This window comes from Scyliorhinus torazame, chromosome 15, assembly GCF_047496885.1.
Source record: "Scyliorhinus torazame isolate Kashiwa2021f chromosome 15, sScyTor2.1, whole genome shotgun sequence".
In the NCBI taxonomy this organism is placed as follows: Eukaryota; Metazoa; Chordata; class Chondrichthyes; order Carcharhiniformes; family Scyliorhinidae; genus Scyliorhinus; species Scyliorhinus torazame.
The window spans coordinates 85,958,782-85,973,430 of record NC_092721.1 but is presented as its reverse complement, the minus strand read 5'-3'; the positions used below and the strand labels follow the sequence as shown (position 1 = coordinate 85,973,430).

The following is a 14,649-nucleotide window of genomic DNA, read 5'->3' as shown; positions in this document are numbered from 1 at the left end:
TGCATATACTTCACTTCACGCTCACAAACGTAGCATTCTTGAAAGCCTCATATTTACATTCCAAGAGGCCAACAGCTCAGATACTGTCACTGCACACATCTTACACAATAGATTAGAAGGAGACTTTGCATGTTCTGAAACACCAAGTACAAATGACTCCCAACTAGGAATAGGGTAAGGTTAGTGCAGTGGCCAGGTTGCCGGAGGATGAAATTGCACATAGGTTCTGCTGCAAAGGATGTCAATGAGAACTGTGATGGGGCAGCCTATGGAAGAATGCTTGTTGCATTGGAAATCCTGCCGTTCACTGTCAAAGAGCATGAAGAATAGAGCACCAAGTTGATGCGGGGCTCTGCTCAAACCTTGGAAACCATCTTTTTTAGGATGGAAGTGGTGAGCAACTCCATTCAGACACTATGGACCAAATCAGAGTGCATTGTCTGGGGTCCATTGTAGCAGCTTCCATTGCAACCTACCCAATGCCTGAGTGTTGTAGTAAAAACTTACTATTGTCACAATAGCACGAAAGAGCTTGTTGGCCCATCAAAACCACGCTGATTCTTTATAGATTGGAATTTAGTCAGTCCTCTTAACCCCTGCTGTAACATCAGAGTCATGAAAATTTATTTTCCTCAATTGCCTATCTGATTTACTTTTGAAATCATTGATCATCTCTGCTTCCACTGGCCTCATTGGCATCAATGTCCATGTCATTACCACTAGCTGCTTAAAAATATTCATTTTTCACATACCCCTAAATCACTTATCTAAAACCTTAAATCTGGATAGAATCTCTACAGTGCAGGAGGTGGCCATTCGGCCCATCGAGTCTGCACCAACCATCTGAAAGAGCACCCTACCTATCCTTTTGGACACTAAGGGACAATTTAGCATGGCTAATCCACCTAACTTGCCCATCTTTGGACTGCGGGAGGAAATCGGAGCACCCAGACAAAACCCACACAGGCACAAGGAGAATGTACCAACTCCACACAGTCACTCAAGGCTGGAATTGAACCCAGGTTCCCGGTGCTGTGGGCAGCAGTGATAACCACTGTGCCACCTTACTTTCTTTGTACCATCTGCTGATGGTGACAACTTTTGTTGTTTACCTTATCTACACCTTGCATCGTCTTACTGATCTCTAACAAATCTCCCTTCAACCTCCTATGCTTCAAGGAGAACATCTAAGCTAAACTTGTAGCTAAAATCCATCATCACTGAAGCCATTCTGGTAAATTATCTCTGCACACTCTCAAGGACCCACATATCTTTTCCAAAGTGTGGCAAGCAGAACTAGATACAATACCGTGGGCAGCACGGTAGCATTGTGGATAGCACAATTGCTTCACAGCTCCAGGGTCCCAGGTTCGATTCCGGCTTGGGTCACTGTCTGTGCGGAGTCTGCACATCCTCCCAGTGTGTGCGTGGGTTTCCTCCGGGTGCTCCGGTTTCCTCCCATAGTCCAAAGATGTGCGGGTTAGGTGGATTGGCCATGATAAATTGCCCATAGTGTCCAAAATTGCCCTTAGTGTTGGGTGGGGTTACTGGGTTATGGGGATAGGGTGGAGGTGTGGACCTTGGGTGGGGTGCTCTTTCTAAGAGTCGGTGCAGACTCGATGGGCCGAATGGCCTCCTTCTGCACTGTAAATTCTATGAAATTTGTGGCCAAACGAACCAGATGTTTATATTAGTTCAACATAACTTTCCTGCTTTTGGACTCAATACCATTATTATGAAGGCAAAGATCCTAAATATTTTGCTAACTACTCTCTCAATATATCCTGCCACCTTCAAAGACCTATGTTTATGAACCAATGTTTTTTGTCCTTGCACACCCTTGAGAATTGCGTCATCATGTCAATTTTCCTCTTCCTACCATGTCGAGCAAAATGCATCCAGCACTAACCTTGGGTAACAGCACTGTCTAACATTCTCCAGACTGAAAAGCAACAATTCATTCACTGTTTTTTCTATCTTTAAGCCAATTTGTTTTAATCTATGCTTAAACTGTTCCTCCTTCATAATTCAGATTGTTTTTTTAGAAAATATTTTATTGAAGCATTTGTAATTTTCACAGTTTACAGTTTCACACTTTAACATTCCTTAAACAACCGCACGAGCAGACACATGCAAAAAACCTAAAAACAACACCCCCTACTACCCCCGCCCTATTTCCTAATTACCCGTGTACTAAGTTAATTATATTAAGTTCCCCGTCCTTGTCTTACACTACCTTGCCTCCCATTTTACTTCTCTCCCCCCCCCTTGCTGCTGACGTTCAATTTTCCTTGAAGAATTCGATGAACGGCTGCCACCTCTGGGGGAACCCCTGAATTGATCCTCTCAAAGTGAACTTAATCTTTTCCAGCCTGAGAAACCCTGCCATGTCAGTGATCCACACTCCTGACTTTGGAGGTTCCAAGTCTCTCCATCCCAGCAAAACCCATTTCTGGCCACCAGGGAGGAGAAGGCCAGAACATCGGCCTCCCTCCCCCCCTAGGCCCCCGGATCTTCTGATACCCAAAATATTGCCAATTCTGGACTTGGAGTCACCCTCCCTTCCAGGACCTCTGACATAACGTCTGCAAATCCCTGCCAGAATCCCCTCAACTTCAGACACACCCAGAACATACGTACATGATTCGCCGGGCTTCCCCCACAGCGTCGGCACCTATCCTGCATTTCCTCAAAAAACTTGCGCATCTGGGCCACCGTCATGTGGGCCCTATGAACCCCGTGAACTGGTTCAGGCTAAGTCTGGCACACAACGAGGATGAATTAACTCTCTTCAAAGCCTTTTCCCAAATTTTGATTTCCAACTCTCCTCCCAGCTCCTCTTCCCACTTCCTCTTCACCTTCCCGATAGGGACCCCTTCCCAGTCCATCAACTCCTTATATATCTCCGAGACTCTCCCCTCCCCAACCCGCATTATTGACATTACCTTATCCTGTACTCCCCTCAAGGGGAGGCGAGGAAAGCCTGGAACCTGCCTCCAGACAAAGTCCCATACCTGTAGGTACCGAAACCCGTTGCCACCATAATTCAGATTTTTTAACTAGCTTTTTATGTGGTGCTTTGACAAACCCTTTTTAAAAAATTCATACAAACATTGGTGAATTCTCTTCATCAGCCTTCTCTGATTGATTGATTGATGTTCATTATCCCATGTACTGAAGTACAGTGAAAAGTATTTTTCTGCGGCCAAGGGAACGTACACAGTACGTACACAGTAAACAAAAGAATAATCGACAGAGTACATTGACAAATGGTATATTGACAAACAGTGATTGGAGAGCAGCATAGGGCATCGTGAATAGTGTTCTTACAGGGAACAGATCAGTCCGAGGGAGAGTCGTTGAGGAGTCTAGTAGCTCTGGGGAAGAACCTGTTCCTATGTCTGGATGTGCGGGTCTTCAGATTTCTGTATCTTCTGCCTGATGGAAAGATCTGGACGAGGCCAAAGCCTGGGTCTCTGACAATGCTGTCTGCCTTCCTGAGGCAGCGGGAGGTGTAGACAGATACAATGGGAGGGTGGCAAGCTTGTGTGATACGTTGGGCTGAGTTCACCACACTTTGCAGTTTATTGCGATCTTGGGCCGAGCAGTTGCCATACCAAGCTGTGATGCAGCCAGATAGGATCCTCTCTATGGCACACCTATAGAAGTTTGTAAGAGTTGATGCAGACATGCCGAATTTCTTTAGCTTCCATGGAAGTAGAGATGTTGTTGGGCTGTCTTGGCTGTTGCATCAATGTGAGTGGACCAGGACAGACTGTTGGTGATGGTGACCCCCAGGAACTTAAAGCTATCGACCATCTCCACTTTGGAGCCATGTGTGTCATGCTACGCTTCTTGAAGTCGATGATCAGTTCCTTGGTCTTTCCAACATTTAGAAAGAGGTTGTTTTCGATACACCATGCAACCAAGTGATTCTCTGTTGACTCATCAAAATATTCAGTTAAATTAGTCATGCAAGGTCAGCTTACAGTTCTACAAGCTGAAACTGCTGCTATCATGGTTGTGTATTACAGCATGAAAAAGGGCATTGGGATGTCACCGCAATCTAGTGATCAGTCATTCACCAGATTACTCGGATTTCTGAGGTGATGTCTGAGGGGAGTGGCAGTGACTCAGTAGAGCACGAACCTGCTGTTTCCGCACCCCTGCCACTCTATCAGTATCTATATCCCATTGTAGATTCTTTATGTCCTCATAGAATGATAGAATTTATAGTGCAGAAGGAGTCCATTTGAGTCTTCACCGGCCCTTGGAAAGAGCACCTTACCCAAGCCCACACCTCCACCCTATCCCCATAACCCAGCAACCTCACCCAACCTTTTTGGACACTAAGGGCAATTTAGCATGGCCAATCCACCTAACCTGCACATCTTTGGACTGTGGGAGGAAACCGGAGCACCCGGAGTAAACTCACGCAGACCCAGGGAGAACGTGCAGACTCTGCACAGACAGTGACCCAAGCCGGGAATTCAACCTGCGACCCTGGAGCTGTTAAGCAGCTGTGCTAACCACTGTGCTACCGTGCTGCCCTATGCCTTGCTATTCCTTCTATTCCTTTTTAGCCAGCCAGCCCAGACTGCTGTTCCCCCTTTCAACATAGTGCAGTCCAGAGCTAGATCCAGAGCCATTCAAGATTGGCCTTAAGGACCATTGAGGGTCTCTTAGAATCGTAGGATTTACAGTGAAAGGAGGCCATTCGGCCCATCGAGTCTGCACCAGCCCTTGGAAATAGCACCCTATTTAAGCCCACACCCCACCCCATCCCCGTAACCCAGTAACCACACCGTTTTGGACACTATGAGCAATTTAGCATGGCCAATCCACCTAACCTGCATATGTTTGGACTGTGGGAGGAAACCAGAGCACCCGGAGGAAACCCACGCAGACATGGGGAGATAGTGACCCAAGCTGGGAATTGAACCTGGGACCCTGGAGCTGTGAAGCGACAGTGCTAACCACCGTGCTACTGTGCTGAAGTGTTGAAGTGAATTGTGTTAAATCCATCTGCTCTGTGCAGTTAACAAGTGTACATGATCACAAGTGTACATGTAAGCCATGCACACTATTTTGGAGCTATAAAGGCACTTGTAGCTAACAAGCCCAATGTCTCCTCTTTGCCTCCTGCCTCCCCCATATTCTCTCATGTTTATCCTAACATGATGAGATTTACAAAAAATCAATTTTGCTTTATTTAAAAATTGCTGCTGAGCCCGTGGGGAATCACCTCAGTATGGCATTATAACTGTTTTGAATTTTTATTGATGTTGAGCCTTTTAAATATGTATTCCATAATAAAGAATTTTAATCTTTTACTCAGTTAGCTGGCTGAGACTGCTGGCAATGTAACATTCTGTTGTAGTAAGCATCATTTTCAGTTCAAATATGTTTATCACCTGTTCAATGTTACTTTTAGCATAGGGAATAAAAAGCATCAATTGCCTCTTTTTTGAATATTTAGCAAGTTAATTTTATGCTCCCTTCCATAAAAACTGTAGGCAGAGACAATACATGTAGCCATGGGAATTTCAGTAATTAAAAACAAAGACTTAGATTTTAAAATTCTACATAGGTATTTGCTGGAATGTGATTAAAACTCAAGTTAATGTTGATGAAATCTAATTTAAGGTGCATGACTAACAAGAATAACACTGTAATTTCTATGTTTTGTTCTCCTGAATTTACTGACTTAATTTTTTAATTAGTTGTGAGACTTAAGGGACTCAATTTTGTTTTGCAGTGTACCTTAATGAGGCCGGTTTTAATTTTGTAAAGAAGTGCATTGAAGCTGTGGAAGCAAGAGGTATGAGACTGACTGCTGTTTCTTAATACTTGTAGGCAATGACTCCTAAACTGGCAATTGTATTAAAATCATAAGTCTATGATCCATAGCATTGCAAAAAGAGTTCAGTCTAAGTATATTATTCAGGTTGAGCAGTGTTACAGGATGAAATTAATTTCACAAATTGTGGCAAGGAGGTAAATGGAATTGGAAGGATAAGGACGCAAGGAGGAAGAGAGAGGAAAGGGGAAAATAGAGAGGAAAGGGGAGAAAAACAGGATGCAGAGAGAGGAATGATGAGGAGGCTAGTGGCAGGGTCTACAACATGGAAAGGGGAAGTGGATGGTTGGAGACAGGTGACGAGCAGGGTGAGGGGCAAAATCTATGCAGAGCGTCAGTGAAGGAGGAGTTAAGGCACTCTGTGTTTCTGAACACAAAATGGGAGGCCGAAGGACTCTGGAAAATATATCTTTAGGAGTCGTGAGCTTGTGAGATCAGAAAATATTCCAAGGGCTTGGTTCCGAAGACATGCAGGTGAATATGGTTGAAATCGTAAGATGGCTATGGCTCCAGTGTGAGGCAATATTTAACAGCCCAAGATAGTGCAGTACTCACACTTGCAGAAATCGATGACTGTGCTTATGATTTGTATTCGTACTGGCACCAGCATGTCCCATGTGCAGCTGGAAAAGGAGAACAGTGCTAAGTCAGAAGACTTAACTGCCAGCAGAGGATGAATGTTCTTGGAGGGGTTGTGGGGCTGGTGGTGTTTAACCCCTGTGCCAAAGTGCATGGAAGCTTTGCTAAGCTGCGTTGAAAGGTTCATGTTGGAATTTTAATAAAATTCAAAGTGTGTTTGTTTCAGGTTGTTATTGCAATTCACAGCCAGTTCAAAAATTAGTATTTAGCTTGACAGCCTGGTTCAGGGAGCAAACACATTCTTGCACAGTTCCAGTGCTGGTCTAGGAGCTCAACTTTCATAACAGATCTTTTAGCTTCTTATCAATCACAGCAATACCTAAAGATATAACTTTTTAAAAAAATTTAGAGTTACCCAATTATTTTTTTCCAATTAAGGGGCAATTTAGCGTGGCCAATCACCTAACCTGCACATCTTTGGATTGTGGGGGTGAAACCCACGCAGACACGGGAGAATGTGCAAACTCCACACAGACAGTTACCCGGGACCGGGATCGAATCCGGGTCCTCTGCACCTTAGACAGCAGTGCGAACCATTGCGCCACTGTGCCACCCTGCCTAAAGATATAACTGATACTACAGGTTTTCCATTGACTGAGCCTGCCTTAGGAGTTTTAAGCACCCTTTGAAATCAAATTTGTAACCCACACAGTAATTAATATATATTGGGGAGGGGGCGCGATTTTGTGCCTGCATCCATGGGAGCATAAACAGTGATTTGGCGTAAAATCTCTTGAGAATCAGAAAACAAAATTCTCACTGGCGGGATATTCCAATTTTCCCCACCGCTCATGGTGATGTAATGGACGGGGTCTTCATTTAAATAACTTTGAAAAAAACTTAAATATGCTAAAAGAGCTCTCCTGCCATATGCTCCACCAAATAAAGAATTCCTCCCTAACAGGATTTTACAAATGTGAAGCAGTCGAAGGGAACCTGCCGGGGGCACAAAGCTGAGTATAACCCCTGGGGGGAGAGGGACATGTGTCCCTGCTACCCTGGGGCAGGTACACTGGGGAGCTCAATTGGGGAGGAATTCCCCTTATGTGTGAGGGAGGAAGCTCCTGACTTGCTTGTGGGAGGGTGTGTTCTTCATATACGTGAGGGCGGGGGTTGCCTCAGTGCTTGTTGGGGGTTTCCCCGTATCCACGGGAGCAAGGGGGAGTACTTTCTCTGTGCAGATCAAGGAGCCCTTTAAAAATGGTGCCCTGATCTCTGTGGAGCCAACATTTCCAGCTCTATCAGGCCCCTCCCTGCCAGCATGATGGTAAAAACCACCGACTTCCCCAGATTTTCTGTGCACAATTGACCTTCATGTCCAAAAGGTTAGGTTGGGTTACGGGGAGAGGGTAGAGGTTAAGGCTTAAGTAGGGTGCTCTTTCCAAGGGCCGGTGCAGACTTGATAGGCTGAATGGCCTCCTTCTACACTGTAAATTCTATGATTCTAAGCACATTATTCTGCTATGGTGAATATGTAGACTTTGATCCACTGTTCGTTCATGCCTTCAGGATTCTCTGTTCCTGCTGCAAAGTATGGAGATTTGGCTGAGCGCCAAATATCTGTCCTCGCTGGCAGCGGTAGTGAGGTGGACTCGCAATGGAGAACTCCTCCCGCAGTCTCAATTACTTGGCACTTTATAATCCGAGTGAGTGCCACTCCGTGACTGACCAATAGTAACTGTACCTTAGTATTGCAGAAATTCATGCTGTTCAATCATATCTATCCTTCATGTTTGAACACAGTTTATCAACAATTGACAAAATTCATTTTCTTCCTGTGAGCAGAGATGTGTGAATGCCTGATGAGTTTCCGGGATTATGGTTAGCATTGCTGCCTCACAGCACCACCGACCTGGGTTCAATTCTGACCCGGGTGACTGTGTGGAGTTTGCACATTCTTCCCTTGTCTGCATGGGTTTCCTCCGCGTGCTGTGATTTCCTCCCACAGTCCAAAAATGTGCAGGTTAAATGGATGTGTTCTGCTAAATTTCCCCTTTGTGTCCAAAGTTTAGGTGGGGTTACAGGGAGAGGGTGGGGCATAGAGCCTAGGTAGGGTGCTCTTTCAGATGGTTGGAGCACACTCAATTGGCTGAATGGCCTGCTTCTGCACTTTGGGAATCTATGATTCTATGATTGTCTGGCCATTACATGTGCCAGAGATCCTACTATATTGCCTCAAAAATGGCAGCTCAGTTAAACCTACTTGCCGTTGTCCATCAACAAACTGCAGTTAAAACATTTGCTATTGCTCGAAAATATTTTTTTAGAGAAGTTTAAATTTTCTAATGCACTACTCCTTTAATGCTATAAAAGACTGAAATTCTGAAGTACAGAAAATTAAAATAATAGTCAAAATTCTGTGGATGCTGGAACTCAAATAAAAGCAGGAAATATTGGAAATGCTCAGTAGGTCTAGCAGGATCTGTAGAGAAAGAAATGGAGTTAATTGGGTATATTTTACACCCCCCCCCCACTCATTAGATGCATTTTAGGCAATGGGAAGTGGGGGGGGGGGACGTAAAGTAGGGTGGGTGTCTAGCCCATCACCTCCTATCCAACCCCCATATTACAGGGAGTGGGTCGATGCCAAAGTCAACCCACCATATTCAAATACGTAATCAAGTTAATTAGGCCTGTTATTAACAGACCCTGATACTAGGCTGTCAATGCCATAAAGTTTTAGAACTGGGCAGGAACGATCAGCCCAATTTTTGAAAATGCTCTTCAAAGGGAGGGTGTTCACACTTTGGGGGCTACCCATTGCTGATCGCAGGTAGGCCCTTAAGAGAAAATCCCACTCCTCCTTAACTGTCAGCAGCAGTAAACCCATGCACCCCCCCCCCCCCCCCCACCCAGGAAGGGTGGCATCGCACCCTGCCACCCTTCCTGACCTACCCAAAATCTCCTTGCCCAAGACTTACTTGCTCCAGGGATCCATGGGCCTTTTTCCTTCTTATCCCCTGGTCCCAGCAGCTGCCACTTATCCCCCTTTGTTGCAGTCAGGACTGATGGAGCTGCTGGCCATTTGAATTGGCTGTCCGCTTCAGAGTGCGGGCCCTCCTCCTCAGGGGCAAAGTCTCACTTGGCCCACGTTTAGCCACACCACAGTGCTTTAAGGCTGCGGGATGTAACCATGACTTTGCTTCCGCCCTCCCTACCCACCCTTCCTGTATTTTTCAACCCAAAAATCTTTTCTGATGGAGGTTCACTGACTTAAATGTTAACTTTGTTCCTTTCTCTAATGACGACGTCAGACCTGCTGAGTAATTCCAGCATTTTCCATTTTTACATTAGAGAAAATCAAACACGGGCAATTTTGATCACTTTCACATTATAAATAGGAATTTGATATTCCATTTGATGTTTAAAAATTACATGAAAGGGCTTGTTTGATTCATCAGATTTCTGCATGTTTGAAACTTTGACATATGTACTCTTAGGTATTAATGCCATGGGACTGTACAGAATGAGCGGAGTAAATTCCAAAGTGCAGAAGCTAATGAACACGGTATTTGGTAAGATATTTTATTTTGATTCTAAAGAGGTTGATGCTTATTGCATATTGTCCATTTTATATACAGGAATTATGTAACTTTTGATCTTGCTTTTAAATTCTCAATTTCTATTCTTAAACACAGCTTTAAAATTTTATGTGAACTTGTGATCGGTTTCACTTATTCCTCAAATTCCTTAATATATATTCTAGCTGTAAGTAGGAAATATTGACTCCTTATGGATCTCTGCCAAAGAAGGAGTGTGGATCCATTTCCTCGCAAAAATGCAACTTTGGTACAGAACAAATCTTGTATGTTGTTAAGTCTGCCATATGTAATGCTTTACATTTTTTAAACATGTCGGGGGCGATTCTCCGATATTGAGGCCAAGTGTTCGCGCCATCATGAACGCCGTCGTGTTTCACGACGGTGCAAACAGGGCCCGGACACGACCTATTCTGGCCCCCACAGTGGGCCAGCACGGCGCTGGAGCAGTTCAAGACACTCCAGCGTCCTTACGTGGCGCCAAATGGGCACCATGCCAACCCGCGCATGCACAGTTGGGGCAGCCCAATCCTGCGCGTGCGCAGTTGGGCCGCGTCATCCTGCGCATGCGTGGGGAACGTCTTACGCACGCCGGCCTCTCACCAACATGGAGCCGGTGTTCTGGGGCCGCGCGCGGAAGGAGGTAGGCCCGGGGAGGGGGGGAGAGGCCGGGCCGCCGATTGGTGGGCCCCGATCGCGGGCCAGACCCCATCGGATGCCACCCCGGTGAAGGAGCCCCCCTCTTCCCCCCCCCCCCCCCCCAACAGTCCGCGCCACCCACCCCCCCCCCCAGCATTCCCGCTAGCAGCGACCGGGGTGGACGGTGTCGGCGGGAACCTGTCGTGTCGTAGCAGCCGCTCGGCCCATCCGGGCCGGAGAATCGCTGCTCGCCAGTTCTCCGAGCGGCCCGGTGTGAATCGCGCGCCGCAGTTTCCGGGTGGTGGTAGAATTGCGTGCGGGGGTCGGGGGGGTGGCGTGGCGCGATTCGCGCAGCGCCCCGGCGATTCTCCCACCCGACGTGGGGGGGGGGGGGGGGATTGCACCCGTCATACCTTCAAAGCATTGTAGTTGGAATAGTAGTTGAAGTGCTTTTAAAACCAAGTAAATTTGTGCTTCAGTGAACTTTTCTCTTTGAAACATAATGAAAATTGAAATGAACAGCTCCTTTCCACGTTAATTTTGAAGGTTATTCTGATGGAAAGAGCATGGAAATATTACTATGACTAGGTTTCCAGAAATTGATAAGTCTGCTGATGTCTTCATATCAATGTCGGTGCTGACTAACTGGGCCAATGCTGAATAACTGACATTAGCTTGAGTCCATGTTATAGCTCCAATCCAGCCTGAATCGTCCGGTCTGATTTTGGAGGTGGGGGAAAGAAGGTTAACTAATTAATAATATGGATTATAATTACTGTTGAGAATATCTTTTCCTCAACGTTTACATGTAAATCATACTGAAAATACTCGTATTCATTATTCAGTAAAGAGTTTTGTTAGGAAAATTTTCAGCATTTATTTTTATGAATTTAAATTTAAACTGAACTTAAACTGAATGCATGTCATGACATTGTGCATAATCAATTCCTGTGTTACATTGTTGTAAGGCGTAATATAATAATGTATTCACCTGCAACAGATGAAAACAGGATATAAGTAGGGATGTTTGCGGATGACTGCACCATGTTCAGCACCATTCGCGACTCCTCAGATAATGAAGCAGTCCATGTCCAAATGCAGCAAGACCTGGACAATATCCAGGCTTGGCTGACAATTGGCAAGTCCCATTCATGCCACACAAGTGCCATGATCCTGCAAGAGAGGATCTAAACATCACCCCTTGACTTTCAATGGCATTACTATTGCTGAATCCCCCACAATCGACATCCTGAGGGCTGCCATTGATCAGAAACTGAACTGGACTAGCCATATTAATACTGTGGCTATCAGAGCTAGTCAAAGGCTAGGAATCCTACAATGAGTAACTCACCTCCTGAATCCCCTAAGACTGTCCACCATCTACAAGACACTAAGTCAGGAGTGCAATGGAATACTCTCAGCATGGTAGCACATGTGGCTAGCACTGTGGCTTCTCAGCGCCAGGGTCCCAGGTTCAATTCCCCGCTGGGTCACTGTCTGTACGGAGTCTGCACATTATCCCCGTGTCTGCGTGGGTTTCCTCCGGGTGCTCAGGTTTCCTCCCACAGTCCAAAGACGTGCAGGTAAGGAGGATTGGCCATGATAAATTGCCCTTAGTGACCAAAAATGTTAGGAGGGGTTATTGGGTTACGGGGATAGGATGGAAGTGAGGGCTTAAGTGGGTCGGTGCAGACTCGATGGGCCGAATGGCCTCCTTCTGCAAGTATATTCTATGTTAACTCTCTCAACTTGCCTGGATAAGTGCAGCTCCAACAATAGTCAAGTAGCTCAACACTATTCAGGACAAAGCAGCCCGCTTGATTGCTCCCCCTTCCACGAACATTCAAACCCTCCACCACCGACGAATAGTGGCAGCCAAACGTACCATCTACAAGATGCACTTGAGGAATCTCCAAGGTTCTTTAAACAACACCTTCCAAACCCACGACCACTACCATTCAGAAGAACAAGAGCAGCAGATACCTGGGAACCCCAGCACCTGGAGATTCCCCTCTAAGTCACTCACCAACCTGACTTGGAAATATATCACTGTTCCTTAACTGTTGCTAAGGCAAAATCTTGGAGCTCCCTCCCTCACAGCACAGTGGGTGTACCTATGCCTCAAGGACCAAAGCGGTTTAAGAAGGCAACTCACCCACACCTCCTGAAGAGAAACTAGGGTGGGTAATAAATACTGGTCTAACCAGCCACACCCACATCCTGTAAATGATTTAAAAAAAAAAAAAATAGCATGGGCCACTGGGTACATTTCTGTGCGTATTCAAAATTAATCAGAAAAATTGGTTCACGTGTAATATTTTGAAAGCTTTGTGTATGAAGTGTACACATGGAGTGCCGATAGTGATACCTGGCCAAAATGAAAATAATTAGGTAAGTTCCCTGTCAATCATGTCTGGAGACCACACTCTTTTAGTGTGGATAGGATAGGATTAATTTTCCGCATGTAATTATCCGCCACTTGTTGCACTTGCCATAAAATACTCAATTTGTGTCTTGAGTATTGCTGAAAAAAAGAGACATGCTGTCAAAGTTTTTTGTCCTGCATCCACCAGAAGGGAGCAACAATTTATACTACACTACTCTGATTGGTGGAGGCCTTGACATGGCGAATATGCCATGGAATTATTTTGCCCCCATGCTTTTGTTTAATTAAGAAAAGGCACTATCGCTGGACAAGTTTCTTTGGTTGCAGCGGACAGCTCCCTGTGTATTAATATAAGAACACCTTGGATAGGGGTGGCATGGAGGTACAGTGGTTAGCACTGCTGTCTCACGGCGCCAAGGACCTGGGTTAGATCCCGGCCCCGATTATTGTCTGTTTGGAGTTTGTGCATTCTCCCAGTGTCTGCGTGGGTCTTACCCCTGCAAACCCAAGATAGGTAGATTGGCCACACTACATTGCCCCTTAATTGGACAAATAAGATGAATTGTGTACTCTAAATTTATTTTGAAAAAGAACATCTTGAAAACTTGCAATGTTGCAGCCTCTGGTTCTTCCAAGGCAAAGATGCTACTGCCTTTTCTGCTGCTATTGTCTCTCGGCAGACATCACTTTAAAGATTAAAAGGGACAATCGTGGTCGCCTTCCATGTGACTCCTCACGATGCAGCTCCTCTTCCAAATATGATGGTGGCCTTGGGTTGATTAACCACATCCTGGTTTATTGTTTTGTTGTTTGAAGACAATCATCCTTAGGGGGATAAGACTTCTTTGCTTCAAGAATGACCATTTAAATCGGAATGTCAGTTGATGATCTCAGAATGTGTGCAGTTAGTATATTTTCACCAGAGATGTGCCCTTTTGTCTCTGTTTGACAGCAAGTTTTTGAATACACATGGTAGGTCGTATGCATCACATTGTCCATTTTTTTAAAGACAAAACAATTTCAAAGAGTCCCTATTAAATGAAGTATGTATCTTAAAAGTGAGAAATATGACATGCCATTACCGGGCAGGGCATTTGCAATCCACATGCACTGCCATTTTCTGAATCTGCATTTCTGTATTCATTGAATTTACAAACGCAATTCGCGCATTGAAATTCAGCTTTAATGACACTATATATGCCCAAATAAATGGTGTTGCCCTGGGCTGCCCTCAAAGTCCAGCTCTTGCTAACATTTTTGTAGGTTTCCATGAGAGACATGTTTTCGATAAAATGACCCATTGAATATTTCTGATACGTAGATGATATGTTTGCTATATTTGAATCTGCAGCTGCAAAAAACAAAATTTCCTTACACACCTTAATGTGCTCCAACTCCTGCTCAATTTCAGTGGCGCAGACCTTTGCTCCACGTGCTGGCTGAGAATTCCACGAATGGGTTCTCTACTACTGTCTACTGCAAGCCTGCTTCACTTTTCAATATAGGCTTTGAAATTTCCACACGGGCTATAAAATTGGCCTTATCGATAATATTGTAAAAAGGGTCCGAGCCATTTGCTCATCGTG

At 45.2% G+C, this 14,649-nt stretch overlaps 1 protein-coding gene across 1 annotated transcript in view; it reads left to right on the top strand.

Moving 5' to 3' along the window:
- The window catches only part of arhgap42a (Rho GTPase activating protein 42a), a 572,455-nt gene that overhangs the window by 418,928 nt on the left and 138,878 nt on the right, over positions 1–14,649 (top strand). Inside the window, exons 13-14 of the mRNA XM_072476376.1 lie at positions 5,759–5,821; positions 9,940–10,014. Of these exons, the coding sequence (XP_072332477.1) occupies positions 5,759–5,821; positions 9,940–10,014 (138 nt within the window). The remainder of the gene's footprint in view (positions 1–5,758; positions 5,822–9,939; positions 10,015–14,649) is intronic.